Source organism: Setaria italica, chromosome I, assembly GCF_000263155.2.
Source record: "Setaria italica strain Yugu1 chromosome I, Setaria_italica_v2.0, whole genome shotgun sequence".
NCBI classification, from domain to species: Eukaryota; Viridiplantae; Streptophyta; class Magnoliopsida; order Poales; family Poaceae; genus Setaria; species Setaria italica.
Window position 1 is genome coordinate 27,973,739 of NC_028450.1, and position 17,995 is coordinate 27,991,733.

The 17,995-nt window shown below is 48.3% G+C and overlaps 4 protein-coding genes and 1 long non-coding RNA gene across 5 annotated transcripts in view; 2 read left to right on the forward strand and 3 right to left on the reverse strand.

Moving 5' to 3' along the window:
- The window catches only part of LOC101783160 (PHD finger protein ALFIN-LIKE 7), a gene marked incomplete in the record, with an annotated part of 3,488 nt that extends 3,040 nt beyond the window's left edge, over positions 1-448 (forward strand). The window contains 1 exon segment of the mRNA XM_012848575.2: positions 44-448. Coding sequence (XP_012704029.1) covers positions 44-159 — 116 coding nt within the window.
- Positions 449-896: 448 nt separating this feature from the next.
- LOC101785821 (pentatricopeptide repeat-containing protein At1g09900-like) lies at positions 897-3,488 on the reverse strand. Its single transcript, XM_004952681.3, has one exon. The coding sequence runs from the start codon at positions 3,407-3,409 to the stop codon at positions 1,241-1,243; it is 2,169 nt and encodes a 722-aa protein (XP_004952738.1). The 5' UTR covers positions 3,410-3,488; the 3' UTR covers positions 897-1,240.
- A 105-nt stretch (positions 3,489-3,593) lies between these two features.
- LOC111257555 lies at positions 3,594-5,520 on the forward strand. The gene is made up of 2 exons (XR_002678027.1): positions 3,594-3,889; positions 5,254-5,520. It is a non-coding gene; the product is annotated as an uncharacterized LOC111257555 (long non-coding RNA).
- An 88-nt stretch (positions 5,521-5,608) lies between these two features.
- On the reverse strand, positions 5,609-7,550 carry LOC101785010. Its single transcript, XM_004952679.4, has one exon. It carries the CDS (start codon positions 7,446-7,448, stop codon positions 5,712-5,714), a length of 1,737 nt encoding a protein of 578 aa, XP_004952736.1. The 5' UTR covers positions 7,449-7,550; the 3' UTR covers positions 5,609-5,711.
- A 5,046-nt stretch (positions 7,551-12,596) lies between these two features.
- On the reverse strand, positions 12,597-17,875 carry LOC101783566 (translation initiation factor IF-2). Its single transcript, XM_022828477.1, has 6 exons — positions 17,574-17,875; positions 15,553-16,893; positions 14,537-14,726; positions 14,233-14,359; positions 13,343-13,602; positions 12,597-13,267 (listed from the first exon to the last, which is right to left on the reverse strand). Exons 1-2 carry the CDS (start codon positions 17,873-17,875, stop codon positions 15,672-15,674), a joined length of 1,524 nt encoding a protein of 507 aa, XP_022684212.1. The 3' UTR covers positions 12,597-13,267; positions 13,343-13,602; positions 14,233-14,359; positions 14,537-14,726; positions 15,553-15,671.
- Positions 17,876-17,995: the final 120 nt, after the last annotated feature.

The following is a 17,995-nucleotide window of genomic DNA, read 5'->3' on the forward strand; positions in this document are numbered from 1 at the left end:
TGTCCTCCGCAAGCTGTGAGACTGAACACCCAACCCAGGGTGGGTGATGTCTGTGAGAAGTGGTTTCATGGCAAGTGCGTCCGCATCACCCCCGCCAAGGCAGAGCATATCAAGCAGTACAAGTGCCCCAGCTGCAGCAGCAAGCGGAGCCGGGAATGACAAGGCCCTGGGACAGGTGTGCTCCCTGTTGACAGAAGTGTTTAGAATCCTTAGGTAGCAGCGAAGCGGTGTGGGTTAATCGCTTCGCCTGTTTAGTGGACCGGTGTGTACGCCGGCTATTGTACTTGTTTCCTGGTGCGATGCTGTTGTAATGGACATGGTGTTAGCTAGTTGTGATGTGTCGTGTACTTGTGTTAGCAGGCTAACTGCTGTCATCGTAGCGTGAGATGAACTGCTGGAGTTTGGAAACTCGCATGTTAAGTAATTATAAGTGCTGGGTTAGTGTGTATGATGATTGCCTCCTGATTCTGGCAAAGCTAGTGAGCACTGGGCCGACATTGACGAAAACTTCACTGCTGAGTATTAGAACCTTGATGATTCTTACTTCTTGGGAGGTGTGGAAGGAGTGCAATGCCCGCATCGGGCTTCTATATGTGATCATCGTTAAGATTAAGGATGAGACCACATGGATTTTGGCTGGTGCAAAACACCTAGACTGTGAGGTTTTTTCCTTGGAGTGCGGAGTTTTGTTTTGGGCTCTACCCTATGTAAATTGCGATGTGCAAGGATTTGTACATAAACTTTTGGCCTATCGGGCTTTTCTTGCTTTTTAATGTAACATGTTTGTTAAAAAAAAAAGGAGTATTAGGACCCGAAAGGAAGGTCTGGTCCTCTCGGAGAAGTTACTGCTGAAACATGTGGCCGTATTACAGGCAGATGTAGTTGAAAGGGAAAAAGAAGGAAAACAGTTCTATCAGCAACTGTTACTATATTATTGTCAGAATTAGGACAAAACCTCCAACAGCCATTGGTGAAGAGGGCTGCCTATTGGATGGTACAGTGGAAGGTGAAAGATGGAGAACAACTTCACATGAAAATTTTGAACTAAGCTACAGACTGTGCATGTGAAAGTAAGGAGAACATACCCAACTGTACATAATTACATATGCATGCTGTATGCACAATCCATCATGACTTGATAGGATGCAAAGCAAGCATTTCAGCGCTTGCACAGCATATTTGCCCTACTGTAAGCAGAGTCATGCATGTTCAGTTTAGGAATAACAGCTTTCTTCCTCAATCAAGCTCTTACGGTCTTACCTATAACTCCTCGAGAACACAGGTCGCCTAGTAGTTCTGCTGCCTCATTCAAAAGGCCCTCATAGGCAAGAGCCTCAAGGAGAATAATGTAGGTTGATTCATCAGGCATGCAGCCATTGGACACCATATGACCAAAGCAATCAATGGCGATATCTGTCCTCCAGTTTTCACACAGACCAAGAAGTATAGCATTATAGAATGTAGTGTCAGCTGATAAGCCCATATCCTGCACTCTGCAGAGCATCCCGATTGCCCTATTAGTTTCATCTTCTCTAGATATCCCATAGGCTAAAGATTGGTAAGTAGTTGTATCTGGGCAAAGGCCACTAGAGACCATCACACGCAACAAATCAAGAGCTTCCTCCATTTTGCCAGCCTTGGCAATATTATAAATTACTTTGTTGTAAGTAGTCAAATCTGGGGTACCATTTGTCATGCCGCTCAGCAACTCAAGGGCTATCTGGGTCTTTCCAGCCTTCAGAAGAGCATCGACTACTATATTATAGGTGGTTGAGTTCGGTATGCAACCATTCTCAGCCATTATCTTGAGAGTTTCAATTGCTTGCAGAAGAAATCCTTTCTGGCATAAAGAAGTGATTACTGTATTGAATGTCATTTCATCTGGGGAACAATTACTGTGCATCATATTGACCATGAGTTGTTCAGCATCCTCCCAGCGGTCAACACTACACAAGCCTTTTAATACAGTGTTATAGGTAACTAAATCAGGCTTGCATCCACAGGACTGCAGATTCCTCAGCATTTCCATGGCATCATCAATACACTTTATGTTGCATAAACCATCAATGATACAATTGTATGTGATGATATCCGGGATGTATCTGTGCTCTAACATTTGTTCAACAACTTTGATTGCACGATTAACCAAGCCTTTCTGACACAGAGAAGCGATTATTGTGTTGAATGTCACTTCATCAGGTGGACAACCACTGCGGACCATCTCAGCCAAGAGCTCCTCAGCATGCTCCCACCGCTCTGCGCTGCACAGACCCTTCAAAACAGTGGTATAAGCAATGCTATCAGGCTTGCACCCGTAGGACCGCAGCCGGCTTAACAATTCAACTGCATCATCAACACGCCCTCCATTGCTCAAACCATCAAGAATACTGCTGTATGTGATGATATCAGGGATGCATCCATGCTCTGACATATGATCAACAACTTTAATTGCACGATCAACCAAGCCTTTCTGACACAGAGAAGTGATTACTGTGTTAAATGTCACTTCATCTGGGGCACATTTGTTGCTGGCCATCTCAGCCAAGAGCTCCTCAGCCTCCTTCCACCGTTCAGAGCTGCACAAACTTTTCAACACCGGTGTGTAGGTGACAGCATCAGGTTTGCATCCACGGGACGGCAAGCTGCGCAAGACACTGAGAGCTTCATCAGCATCCCCCTCATTGCACATGGCATTGATGAGGACATTGTACGTGACGATGTCTGGCTCGCAGCCCTTGGCGCGCATCTCGTCAAGGAGCACCATGGCCTGCCTGTAGCCGCTCGCCTTGCAGGTGGCGTCGAGGAGGATGCTGTAGGTGACCACGCTCGGGGAGCAGCCCCTGTGGAGCGTATCGTCGAACACCGCAAGGGCGTCGGGGATGCGCCCGCGGACGCAGAGCGCGCGGATGAGCGGGTTGAACGTGAACGTGTCCGGCGCGAACGGCATGTCGCCGATGAGGCGGCGCGCGTCCTCGATCCGGCCGGCGCGGCAGTACCCGTTGACCATGGTGTTGTAGGTGACGACGGTGGCGGAGGCGCCGAGCGCCGCGAACACGCGCTCCGCGTCGGCGATGCGGCCGGCAGAGCACAGCCGCTTGATGAGGATGTTGCAGGGGACGACGGGCGGGGAATTCCCGCCGCCGCCGGAGGACATGGAATCGACGAGTGAGAGCGCGTCCTCGATATCCCCGCGCAGGACGAGGCTGCGAAGGCGCCTCTTGGCTCCCCCGCCGCGCCGGGGCGGGCCGCTCGTCTCCCTCCTCCACTTGGCGTCGACGTGTTTGTCGTGCTGTTCGGGGGTGGCTTGCTGTCGCCTGGGCCTGGGTTTCGGAGTGGGGAGGGAAGGAGAGGACGGAGCTGGGAGCGCGGGCTTCGGGAGCAGCGGCGCCGACGGGGTCGCCATCGCCATGAGATAGAGGCACAGAGCTGAACGCCCGAGAAGCTCGCGCGCTCTCGCTCGGTGGCTCTCACACACGCAGTCACAGCCTCACAGGCTCACAGCACAAGCAGCACTGTTTGGGCCGTGTGAGCCCAAGTCGTGGCGGGCTGGGCCGCGTATATCACATGGGCTTGGTTATGTGCGCGTGGCTGCCATATCTTCCTTCTTCCTGCTTCTAACAGTGGCAAGAGAGAGAAAGAGAGAGAGCGGCGGAGGCGATGGCGAGCGGAGGGAAGGGGCTGAACGCGACCGGGGAGTTCTTCCGGCGGAGGGACGAGTGGAGGAGGCACCCGATGGTGGGGAACCAGCTGCGCCACGCCACCCCGGGCCTCGGCATCGCCATCGTCGCCTTCGGGATCTACCTAGTGGGCGAGGCCGCCTACAACCGCCTCTACCGCCCCTCCGGCGACCACCACCACTAGATGGCCGGCCGGGATCTGTATCTCCAAGGTAAATCCCCACCCGTGCCTCCCTGTTTCCGGAGGGGTTTGTTTTTCTGTCCATTTCCAGGATTGGTAGGGTTTGTTCATGTAGATCTGTCCATCTGGGACTGCGCTGTATTGTTTCCTTCGGATCGGATTACGAATCCGCACACTCTGGAATCGCATGCCTGATTAAACTGAAATGATTAGCCTGCGTGAATGTTCCCCCAAAGCTTTGGGACCGGAACGCTCAACTATCTGCACAATGTTTGCTTTTTTTATGAGTATCTTCAGTCAAATGGCATTAGTGGTTACTCCTATCAGCAGTCAACTGATAAACATGGTAGCTATATTTGGGTTAGACTTAATCCTGCGAGACTGGTTTACACATTTCAGATTTCACACGATGCGAACAGAAATGTCAAATCCCACTCTTTTCGGTTGGCAGCCTCTAAGCATTATTATTCTCCAGTGATAGTGATTTAGTCTGCCAACTTAATTATGTTGCGTTGAGGCCATCGTGGTAGCTCACTGGAATTTGGAGTAATCAATATAACTAAATGCATTGAGAGGATGATTAATTTTCCTTTGGAAGCTGAACTTCATATGTATAACATGAACAATACCTCATCAAGGAACTTGCTTTAGATCAAGCTTTAGAGCAGTTATTTAAATCTTCATGTGCATTGAGGCATTTATTGAACTGCCAAAAGATCTTGTGAAAAATGGATGACATAGGCATGATTTAATATCTTGAAATCTTTTCTAAGGTGCACATACATGGTGTGACCTTAAGTGGACAATATGGCCTAAATTTTGTTTTTAGAGGTTTATTACTGTCGCACTGCTCTAAGGAGTGTGTACGATGTGATGTCCTTTGGGCGTATCAATCAGCAATAGCTAGCACCGAGAATGATCATGTTCCTTCCCCCTTTAGCTTCATCCCTGATTCAGTTTTCTAACCCCCATCAATTTTTTGCTTGGTGTTTTCCTTGCATGTAAATTAAGAATAACACATAGCAACAGTTCCCAAATTACATGTTATGTTCAGATTTTTTTAAAAAAAAATTCACCGCATATGTTGGTCAGCAACTCAGCACAAATCCATTTATCATGCTATGTTTTATTACAGACCTATCTAGATCATCAGTGTTCATCTAGTTGTGTATGACTATATTACTATTTATAAACAAGGAAACTTACTACTCTTTTGACATCTTTTGGATTGCATGCTGTCTTCTGACGTGTGTATGCATGATTAGCGTCCCTTAATTAGTGCAAGGGCCTTAGCAAAAAGCTGCTTACTTTCTTGGGTTTCCATCATTTGTTATCCAATACTGATTCCAGTTCTTAAATATTCGGATGATTAATTGGTGATATTGTGTATTGCAGGTAAAGTAGCTGGAGCAAACTTTACCAAGCACCAGTGTTTTTCTTTTACCAGTCTGAGCTCATAAGGTCAGGCATGACCATCATGTAGTTTGTAATCAGGGAGACATGCCCACTTGTCAACCGCTCATGAAACTCTGCTTATATAGCATTTGGAAATGACATTGTTCTTGTAATACTCAACTCATGCGAATCTGTTGTATGCATGTTTGATTTCCGAAGTGTTCATCTGAATTCATATGGAGCTTCAATATGTGAAATTTTGTTTCATTCTGAAAGTTTTATTGGCCGAGCATGAGTTGTTCGTGCACAATCTTGCGGGCAAAGTTTTTAAGCAATGTATTACCGCATCTCGTCATGAGCTAAAAGCACACGATGAATATCAGTAGTACATATCGACAGAGGTTTGGTCATACAAAAGTTAGCGCACACAAATAGTATCAATCTATCGCTGTTAACTACTATTCATCCGATCCCATCTCCCTCCAAGAAGTGTGCAATTCCGATGTCGGCCGTAGCGAGTAGTCGCCTTCTCTGAACCGTTGTCCTCCGTTCCTGTTCATCCTTCGTCCATCTTCCCTGTTGGTGTTCCGAGGACTCTCTTGCAACTGTCTCGCATCACCTCTCCTGAATCTCCCACTCAAGTTGGCGTCTCTGTCATCGCCATTGTTGTTCCGAGCTCGGTTCATTCTCCTTGGCTTCCATGTTGGCGCCTCCAAGCCCTCGGCAAAACTACCACCGAACCGAAATCTTCTGTTGCCATTGCTGCTGCTCTGGTGCTCATCGCCGTTGTTGGCCCTCCTGCGTCTCCCCGGTGCATCCCCGTCACTGGTATTAGCACTGTATTTCGGCTTCGATCTTCCTCTAAAGTTCTCTCTTCCATTCAAATTACTTTTGGCTCCCCATCTTGGTTCCATTTCACTGCCTCTTTCACTGTCTGAATTTGAGTACCCGCTCCAATCCTGTCTAGGAGCATTCCACCTCCCGGCGCCATTCCTATTGCCATCTTTGGTCCTTGATCTCCATTTTGGCTCAGAACCACCATGCATGGCCTCGGAGTCAGAGAAGGAACCAGCACCGGCACGACCCCTCTGACCGACACGATTTCTCGCTGATGTGTTTGTGGCATTCCCTCTTCCACTGGCACGCTTCCTTGTGCTTGCACTACTACTTGTTTCTTGCCATCGTTGCTCACTATGGCTTTCCCTTGCTCGTTCCGAGTCCGAGAAGAAAGCACCACCACTCCAACCCCTGTCATCATTGCTGCCAGCAGCTATGGTGCCTGCCGCTTCCCATCTTGCCACGCCATTGTTCCTTCCATTTCGCCTGAGCATCGTTTCCCGCGGCACGCGCCTGGGACGGACATCTCCCATGTCCTCCGATTCCGAGGGAACAACATCACTGTCGTCATCCGAACTCCAATAGCCAGGAATGCTGCCATCGCCGTCATCCAAGGCATTCGCCGGCTCCCAGGTCCCATCCCTTTCCATGAGTTCAACCGCTGGCTCATCGTCACCAGTACTGTATGCTTCGTCCTCAGTCTCAGTAGCATTCTCACGAACACCTTGCGCGCCTCCGTCTCCACGCCCAAGCAGCAGCAGGTCTGCTGCGCTCCCGCGAGCACGAGTAGCGCTCGCCTCTCCGGCATCGCTGACGAGCGCGTAGGGCTGCACGCTGTGGACGGCGTTCTTGGGGAAGAACCTGGCGGAGGCCGCGCCGGTGGCCGGGGACGCGAAGACCCGGGGCCCGTCGCGGTCGTTCCAGAGGTCGACGCCGCCGGGGCGGTGGAAGCGGTCGGCGAGCGCCCTGAGCTGGTCGTCGGCCGCGACGGATAGCAGGTTGGGCGCGACGGCGGACGCGTCGGCGGCGGAGTCGGGGTCCCAGGGCCGCTCGAGGTGCGCGACGGCGTCGCGGAGCTCGGTGCGCTTCCGCATCTCGTAGAGCTGGCGCTCGCGGGCGAGGCGCGCCTTGAGGAGCTGCCGGGCCTTCTTGGCCTGCATGCGCTTCCACTGCCACTTGGACACGCCGCCGGGGAAGGTGCGCGGCCCGCCGCCGTTGCGGATGGCGAGGTCGCCGCGGCGGAGCGGGGGGCGGACGCCGCCGGGGGGGAGGAAGTGGGCGGGGAGGAGGAAGTAGTGGGACGATAGGGAGTGGAGGGAGGAGAGCGCCGGCGCTGCCGACGGCGCGGGGATCAGCATGGCGGCGGGCCGGCGGTGGCGCACGCCTCCGGCCGGGGAATATCGCAGTGCCCTGTGTGGCCTGCCGCCTGCGGGTGTGGATGTCTGCAGCCTATCAGGAAGAGAGAGAGAGAGAGAGAGAGAGGAAACGGGGGTACGGATACCGTCCGCTTTTCCTGAGCCCGTAACCGCTAGATGGCTCGATCCAACGGATGAGACCAAAAGTCCAAAACTCGTCTGGAAGACGGCACATGGTTGAACCGATAGGGGTACATGCATATAAGGGGATCGGGTTCCTCTGAAGTTTTGGCACCCTCCGAGGGAAGCAGGAGTCGCTGCACCGTGGCATCAGACGGGGGTGCTAGATAGGAGCAGGTCCAATAGATACGCAGCACTTCACTTCAAATTTTTCAGCTCTACTCCACCAACTATACTCCACCTCAGTAGGAAAATACTGAAGTTGTCTACATATTTAGCAAGAAGTATAGATCCAGCTCTAAAAACAAGGAACCTTGTTGTGAAAGATCTATTATACCCTTTGTGATTGGGACTCACATGTCAGTTTCCCCTTCCCTATCCTCTTCACTTTTTCCATCCCTGGCCCCTCTATTTTTTCCTCCCCTATCCCTTCTGATTTCTTCACGCAAGAAGCAAACGAACAGCTTGCCCCTTCTCTCTCTTTTATCCGATAAATACTTTTACACCAATACCATCCTTTAGGAAAATATAAATAATGATACCATGAATACTCTTCGGGTGAAATGCTACAGCGGTATATTCGTGCGCTTGCAGATTTATTTGTAACGTTATGAAATGCCAACAAGCATTTTTGGTGTCGTTGCTAGGAGCAAACAAAGTACGAAAACAGGCAATTGATCTTCCAACCAAAGGAAACAATCCATTGATCTTACAAACAAAAGATAACAACATAGCAAAGATGGCTAGGGTTCCAACGAAATCTAAAGTTACTAATTAACATCGTACCAAAGATAGCTGCATTGATCTTCCACCGGCACGGCTTGCTCACCCTAGTGACCCCTCATTCCGGGCCACGACGCGGTGGCGGCACCAGTTCTTCTTGTTCTTGCCCTTCAGGGGTGCGGACGTTGCCATCCCCATGACGTGGTCCTTGACCTCATTCAAGATCTTCCACCATTGCAACCTGCCAGGGCAGACGGGGCACATGAAGGTGTTGTCAGCGTGGCGGAAGACGCGCAGAGCGTCGCCTCGGGGGAAGGACATTGGGTAGCCACGGTGACGGTCATCAGATGAGTCCGTCTCAATCTGGGACTCGGAGTCGAAGTCGAACGCATCAGCTGGAAGGGTAACCTTCAAGATCAACTTCCGGGATGGTGATGAGGGCGCGGGGGTGGAGGAAGCTGCCCCCACTACCGTAGGAGGCTGGGAACGCGCCGGGGAGCCCCTAGCAGCTCCGCGGCAACCATCAGCGAGCGACGGCAGGTTGAGATCGGCGGTGTCGGAGCGCGATCCCGACAACGAGCGTGACGGCGGGTTGAGGTCCGCATCGACGTAGCGCTGCCGAGAAGTTGTTGCGGCCGACAGCAAGGCAGGAGCGCGACAAGAAACCGCCACGGGAGCGCGACGAGGAGGAGGAGGCGCCAGAGGATCACTCGATGCACGCAGGGGAGCCGATGCGAGAGAGGCGGCGCGACGGGGAGCTGCAGGAAGCAGGGGCCGAGGGGGAGACGGGTGGCTTCATGGCGTCGGCCGGGCTGCAGGGGTAAGGCGCGCGCGTCGGGGACGAGATAGTAGTGGAACTGGCGACGACACCGATGGTGGGGGAAATGATGATTAAATAAGGAGTTCCTCGTTTTCCATGGGAAGTTGCGTCGGCTTCCCTTGGAAGCTAGGCAACCGGCGCCTCTCGAGGATGGCAACTAGCTCCACAAAGAACGCGCAGGAACAGGAACCAGTATGGCAACCGTTGAAGGCCGTGGCATCGAATAGTCAATCCGAATTGTCGATGTGCAGATGAACGGCTACAAGAAGTAGACAACGCCCGCCTCAGTGGTACGTTTTCATTTCCATAAAGAACCATAAAAGCTAGTTCCTATGCAAGCATGCGGTTGGTCTGGTGGTATGGATTGCGCACCACAAACATGTGGTCTTGGGTTCGACTCCTGACAAAGGAGATAAAGGAAACTACGTTAAGATTGTTCACCATAGCTAATAACTTCACCATCTACTTAATCAGCCTTGCCACCAAGCATCAATCCCACGACAACAACAAATAAAGCAAGCAGCACGTGCGCGAGTTTGACATTGTGCCTATGATTTCCAATGAACTTCAACTCGACAGTAGCCTTCTGAAGTTGTTGCCGCACCTTCTTGAGCTCATTCCTAATCTCTCTAAGCTCACTGTTAGCTTTTGCCAATTCTTCCTCCCACTTCTTTGCATCTTCTCAGCTTGCACCTTCTTCTTCATAAGCTTCACAGAACACCAAAGTTCCTATCATCCTATTCTGGATCAACCCAGGTTGCGTAACCGCATTGCTTCTTTTCATCCTACAAATTAAACGCCCCTTTACAAATTGCTGTTGATAACGGTAACATGAAACCACAGAACTAATATCTCTGTGAAGCAGGTAGCCATTACCTTTGGATAGCAAGGAAACCGATGGCCGGGGTTGAGAAAGGTCCAAGCATACTTCATCACTGCTCTCAACCCGTGATCGCACTTGCTTTCAGGATGCCAACGAGTAGTGTCGCATGAAGATGTCTCCGAGCAGTAGCTACTAATGGAAGAAGATGATGGAATACTCACAATCTTCAAAAAAAGTCATTGTAACTTGAAATCAAAGTTTAGTTTTTCACTTCATAACCTATAACCTATCAACTTCTAACACTAATTGGATGCAAACCTAAGTGCAGGACGAAATCAGAATCTACTGCCTTCAACCCAAATCCCCAATCCAGAAAATCCCCTTCCGATGAAAGAGAAAAGTAGCGGCACAAAACAGGGGAGTGACCTGACCGTAGCTCCTACTCCTCCCTTGGCTGCTAGAATGCGCCATTCTCGCCGCCCGTTGCAGATCTGCGCATCGACGCCTCTAGGCTCAGGAGCGTGCCGGCAAGTCTCTTGCAGTGTACGCGTTGCTAATATACCCGTTGCTCTGGCCTGTAAATGGGAAGTGGACCACACTTATTAGAACTGTAATATAAAAAAGCTATCTTGTTCAAATACCATAAACTACATTATGTCTTAGTGGTAGTACTGACTCATCAAAATCAAAAGGTCACAGGTTCGAATCCTGCTCTGGAGACTCTTACCTTTTTATTTTCCTACCTTTTTATCACAAACTGACTTGTGGGACCTTGCTAAATTTTATGATGAATTGGAACACTTATTTCTCAATTCATGCTTGCATGAGGGATCCCTCGGTTTATGACTTTTTGCACACCTTATTTTTCAATAAATGCTTATATGTGGGATCCTGGTTGGTTTATGACATTTTCGCGGATCTTATATTGTCACAAAACCACCATGTAATAGCGAGTGATAATTTCCTTTTTTGCTACAGTGGCAACTTTTATGACGTTCCGTAATTTTATTACTAAATTTACTTAGATATAAAAAATTATAACGTTTTCAGCTAAAAAAATCATAAATATGTCATAAGATTTTTGTTATAGATCTAGCATATTTTCTACAGTGTACATAGGTTCTCAGCTCGACGGCGAGGGCCCCTGTACATCTTTCGTGCAGCATATGAGGCCCAACAACAGCGCATGAGGCCCAACAACGCGGACAAAATGAAAAAAGAAGGCAGTGCATCGCATAATTGGCTGGTGCAAGTAGCAAGTCTGACACGTGTTTCGGCTTTTGTGCAAAACAAATTTGAAAGAAAATTGCGTAGTTTCCAAACCAAGTGTCCAAATAAAATTTGGATTGAACCGATATTTCTTACGACGAGATCTATACAAAATAAGATCACACTTGATCATATTTTTGAATCAAATTGTTTCCAATTAGGTGTCTCTACAGATTTGCACCCTAATTTCCAATCCTATAAACTACACTTGGTAAATCTAGGAAACGTAAACGCAAAATGTAAAAGATAATATGAAATACAACAGTTAAATGAGGTAGGGAAGGCAAACTTCCGGTATGGTGACACAACGATTTTTATTGAGGTATTGGAAAGCAAAACTTTCCACTAATTCTTGTGTTGTAGCCCCTCTCAAGGAAATACCCACGCAAGTAACTCCGTAGGATAGCCGATATGCCTTCCACACGCGTAAGTGGGTCTCTGTCTAGCCTCTCCCGGATGCTCCTCGCCGCTCTTCACTTGGTAGAGCTTCGGCAAAACGTCAAGGACCTCTCCTCCCTTTCACATGTACCGACGGCCCACTCCATAAACACGGTCGGAGGATTTCGCAAAACTTACAAGTCCTGAATTTACAACTCTTGGTGCGCACAAGTACCGATAAAAAAAAGATGTACAAATATTGCCTAACTCTAACGTAATTCCTAAAGCAATGCTTCTTCCATGTATGGTTAGTTCATTGTTTTGTCTGATTCCTCATCCTGCGAGGGATCGCCGCCCGCAGTAACTGCAGCAGCTAGCAGTACACATATATACGAAAAGACATAAGGAGTCCTAGAGCTAGTTTCTCTTCAACACCATCAAGGAGCACTATATATTAAATTGCATAATTTTTTAGGGTATTTATGTTCATGCCCCCTGCTTCGAAATGTAATTGTGATTTCGTTCTTATTTTCTCAACTTTGTGATTTTGCCCTCAACTAATCATAAGTTAATGCAATTTTGCCCTAGTTAATGGTCAAAATAAGGGCAAATTCGCTAAGACCAAGGGTAAAATCGTATTGACTTGTGAGTAGATGAGAGCAAAATCACAAAGTTCAAAAAACTAGGGTAAAAACACAATTGCACTTCAAAGTAGGGGCACCTAAACTTTTAGAGTAAATTTCACCAGGGGTACTTCAGCTTGTCTCAAGTTCTCGTGCCAATCCTGGTACTCTCAAAATGCACGGTCCTTAAACTTGTCCCGAGCTATTATCCCAGTCCCGATACTTTCAAAATGCACATAATAGTCCATAAACTTGTCCCGAGCTCTTATTCTGTTCATAAACTTGCTCCGGGCTCTCATCTACTAAAAATTTAAGTGAGATTTGAACTCGAGACAAATTTAAAGACCACTGGATTAGATGAAATTTACTCTTTCTTTACTTTACGATGAATACCATAAGCTAAATTCCTGCGAGGGATCACCGCCCGCAGTAACTGCAGCAGCCAGCAGTACACACATATCCGAAAAGACATAAGGATCCTAGAGCTAGTTTCTCTTCAACACCGTCAAGAACCGTAGCCGGTACTCCGATCCCAAATACTAAGATCACCCATGGCCATAAATTTCTAAAATACTTTAGCCAGTTTAGGGTTAGAAATGCAGTCACAACTCCAACGGCAACTAAGGTTTCAGCGGCCGTGATGACCTGCAGGCTCATTACCACCCATGACCACGGATTGCTGGGATTTAGTTGGACAAAAACTGCAGTCAGTACAGCTCTTATGGTCGTTAAGATCATCCGTGACCGTGAACTGCTGGGATTCAGTAGGATCAGGATGAGATGTACCCTGATCATAATCACCACTCCTTTGGCCATCTTCAGGAACGTGGTTGTCGGCCATGACCGTGAAGCCGGCGCGAGCACGCGCACGTCGGCATTGCCTCCTCGGACGGCAGGAAACCGAGGGTGATGTGTCACTACCTCCAGGATTATTACACCCAAACTGAAGATATCTGCCTTCTTTGATATCAAACCTTGATTCGCATACTCTGGTGCCATGAATCCCCTGCATGATGTAGCAAGAGAATGAACTTATATACTAGCTTGTTACTAATTGGATACGAAAATAGAACACAGGTACCATGCAGAAGGCGTCGTTTTAGCTAGCTTACAATGTCCCTTCATGACTTCCCGTGATAATTCGATATTCGTTTTTGCCAAAGAGTCTCGACAAACCGAAATCTGCAATTTTCGGTACCATATTGTCATCGAGTAATATATTTTCAGATTTAAGGTCCATGTGAGCAATACCATGTTCCCTGCTGTAAAGGTAATGCAAACCGGAGCAAATCCCCCTGATTATCCCATATCTCACATGCCATTTGAGTTCACAAGATACATCTGTAGTAGATCCAAGTAGAAAGAACGGATTTGTTACACAGATAGAAGTTTTGGTGTTTGGAAGGTACCTTGGGTCGTAATTGGAAGTCAGATCTGGATGACTACTCCCTACATTTCTAAATATATGACGTCAACTAGCTAATTAGTTTTTTCCTAAATATTATTCTCTCTGTTCTAAATTATAAGTCGTTTTAGTTTTGTATTAAATTAAATTTATCCAAGTTTGATCAAATTTATAAGAAATATATTAACATCTACAATATCAAATAAATATACAACCGATATAATTACATGGTGTATCTAATGAGAGTAGTTTGATGTTGTGGATATTTGTGCATTACTTTTATAAACAAGGTCGAAGATAGACTTAGGACGAAACTAGAATGAGTTATAATTTTAAATGGAGGAAGTATATATTGAAAAATAGATGCTAGGAAGTTTTTGTTCAGATCTTATTATCACGAGAATGAAAAATAACTAGTATTGAAAGTAGTTAAGTTGCATGCTTGAACCATTAAGCGGTGAAGCTAGAACTAATTAAAACAATGAATACCCGCTCTACTTCATAAGCAGTAAGCACAATAAAACTTTTTCTAATGAATATAGAGGCATTTTACAGCATTCTCATACCTGAAATGTGCTGACGAAGACTTTTGTTAGGTACATACTCAAAGCAGAGCAACCTTTCTCGCATTTCAGCCGAGACACTTTTGCCTCCCAGGGAGTAGAGGACCTGCGTTGTGCCAGCACTTCTGTGCTGCAACCCGAAAAGATTAGTAACTTCTTTCAGGAACTCGTCATCACAGCAATTGCCGTCCCGTTTTCATGGTCAGTCTCATATAGATTTTCATTTCTCAGAGACATAGCTTGTGATGATCTATCTCAGAGCGTTTCGCCATGAAAAGGGATGTGAGGGAAAAGGAAAACAAATTACCTTGTAAACGTCTCCAAATCCGCCGCTTCCCAATGCATTCTCGTAGGAGAAATCACTCGTGATGTGTCTAAGAAATTGTGATGTCAAACGCAACTGCGTGGCGCATGGATATCGTAGTGTACTGTGAAATCCATCAAATTCACATTGTCGGCTACTAGTGTCGTTGGAATCCTTTGTTTGCTGAAAGAAACTGCAGGCAGTAGAAATGTAATTGTTAGTTTCGCTTACAGACGTTTATATCAACTAGACGTTTAATTCTTAGTAATGTTAAAAAATGCATTTCTTTTTGTGTATTGTACTAGCAGAAATGCCCGTGCGTTGCTACGGGCCCTTACTTGCTCTCACGTTATCATTCGCTAATACGTTAGCTTCGCTTCACAATATGTTGGTGCGTTGTCCTAGTCCTCTCTTTGCAAGCATAGTAGTAGAAGATATTTATGGGTGGTTTAATACTATCTGTTTATTACTTGGGACCCACGTATGGAACTCTTCCAACTCCGCAAACCCCATCTCATTTCGACAACTCTAGCTCCCGCAGATCGAATGGAATTGATACCTGCTGCTTTATCTAATTGGATGTTGGGGGCTTTAGTAGTAGTAGAGGGAACAGTCGGCTCTGATGAGAAAAGCTAGCTTTGCAAGACGCAGTTCAGTTATTTTAAGTTCTTCCTGTGCTGCAGCCTCAAGTTCAACAATTGGCCTATTCACATAACGTCTCTGAAATAGCAGCAGGACAATATGAAGGCGATTACAATGAAAGAAATAAAAAACTGCATACATTCTTTAAGTTAATCCTTCAGCGATGGACCATGATATTACCAACACAGTGAAGCATACCAAAGCAATCATTAAACATAAAAAACCTGACAGAGTCAAAAGCAATATCGTTCTAGCTTTTAGTTTGGATAAGAAGATTTCAGATTCATCGAGTCTTTTATTTTCAAAGATTACAGATATGTGCAGGAATGGTCCTGATTATACTTTGGGTTTCAACTTGGTATTTCCAGAGGACTTACCAAAAATCGAAATACTGAATCCGGAGTATATGGCTATATAGCTATATAGCTATATTCAGCTTGATGAATGGAGTATTTGCTTGGAATGACAATGACAACACCTTTAGACGTGCCCATCGCTATATAGCTCCTATGAACTGCCAGCACCTCAATTTGCATGTAAATGACGGTGAGGACATGGCACGAGTTACTGGGTTGTCCATCTCGATTTGCATGTAACCAATAGCTGGTGGGCCCTTTCCTATCCCCTCTAGTTGCATGGGTTGGGCAGCTGCTCCTTCTTTCCAGTGTTGACCAAACGAGGCCTGCCTCTTCTCAAGCTCCTCTGCCAACTCCAACGGTTTCATCGACACTTTCTGTTTCTTCTCTGCATTCTTTTCAGCCTTCCTGCTGATCTCCAGCTGCCCCATTCTCTCCTCGATCACCTTATCAATTGAACTCTCAGATTCCACTTGGTCTTCGATGATGCTGTCGGATCTGTCGGCCTCCCAATCATCATCAAAACTTTCCTCAGAAACGGACCCAATTGGATCTATACTCTGAGCTGATTGCACATAATTATCATCTCCAGTTTGGTCATATGCATTTTCCTCATAGACAACTGCAGTATGGTTCTCAACTTGATCGGTTTCCACCATGCTGCCATTTTCAGCTGTTTGCTCATGCCCACTGAAATCGTCAGCGACTACAGAGTCAAGGGTACTCGCCTCCACCAGCTTCGTAGACCCAGAACTCTCTTCAATTTCTACTTCTGCATGTTTCTCCTCTTCAAATTCTTCAGTCCCACTCCCACTGGCAGTTTGCTCTGTCGGTCCAGGAACCAATTCCGAGTTCCCCTTTTCTTCTACCTCTGTTTCCAAGCTTCCAGTGGAAGGGAGCTCCTCGGAGGCCTCGAAGCCACTGCCCTCCTCCAGGAGCTTCTCGACGGGCGCCGAGACTGATCGGCGGGACTTGATTGCAGCCGCGTGCGGGGTAAGGACCGCTCGGGATGCCGCGGCAGCGCCGGCTAGCGCGGCGCCGGGCTTGGGGCTGGGACGTACGCCGCGGAAGAGCGAGGGCAGCGGCTTCGAGTAGGAAGACGAGGCGCCGTTGCTGGAGAAGGTTCTCGCGACGAGGAAGGAGAGGGCCTCCGACGGCGCGGCGGATGTGGATCTCCTCGGGGACGGTGACGCGGGCGGGGAACGCAGCGGCGAGGGCTCGGCGGGCGGCGCCGAGGCTTGGACGCGGGGTAGGGCCGGTTGGCGCGGGACGTGGAGGGGCGGCGAGCGACGGGGAGCCGGACTGGAGGGGAGCTTGGTGGAGGGCCGGACGGAGCGGCGGCAGGGAGCGGAACTCTTTTCGCTTTAATCCCTGACTTTCCTATTTTTTCCACTCGAGCCCCCCTATACTCAGAATTGGACTGCGGGTTGATTTCACAAAACGTCAGGATTTTTTTTGCAAAATGACCACGACGTACGGAAAAATCCAAGCAAAGACGTTACTTGCTTTAATAATAGACTAGCAAATATGCCCGTGCGTTGCAACGGGAGAAAGAAAATTATGGCACAGCGGTAACTCAATAAATATGTACAAAACTCAGATGATAAATTATATTTTATACTCCACATGAATTATTTATAATATATAATTTATGGTCCATATATATAATGTAGGTGTATGTCACAGTCAACAAGATGCAGAGGTATAAGTGGTGACACCAATAGTAGTACATTAGCGATATTGGTTGGTTTACTTTTCTTACGCTTGTTTTCTTTTGAAATCTGGATTTATATTAAATAAATAAAAGTTTTGAATGACTCATGGACGCAGCAGATCCGAGGAGCAGTTGGAAGTACCGGAAGTGGGCAATCCAATGAGATAATGACAGAAGCCCTGAAAATCCTGCTGCTATGGCTGCAAGGGTTATCCATTTCATAGGCGAGGGTACATGGACCGCATACAGGGTAGTTCCCCGCACTTGAAGCATAGCCTACGAGCAAATAAAAAAGACGGTAGAGATTACAGCAGCCGCTCAAGCTCGCTTGCCCCCGCTCCCCGAGCTCCGCCGCCACCCCTCCAGCTCCGCCCGGACCTCGATTCGCTGGCCCTCGAGCTCCCCCCCGAAACTCCACCGCCCTCGAGCTCCACCTGGAGATCTGCCACCACAGCCTGTCGTGCTCCCCCGCCGGTGCCGCGGCCGCCCAGAGCTCTGCCGCCACCGCCCGTCGGGTCCCTCGCCGGTGCTGCGGGCAGCACCGGCAGATCCACGCCACCGCTGCGAGCTGGGGGAGCTGCGCCCCTGCACTCCCTGCGCCATGCCGCCGCTCAAGCCCTGTCGCCCCATGCTCGGACCTTCCTCGCCGGATCTTGCGCAGCCCCCATGCCCGGCCGAATCCAGCCAAGATGAGCTGCGCCACCCCCAAATCGGCGGCTCGAGAGCCTCGCTGCGGTCCAGCACACCGGC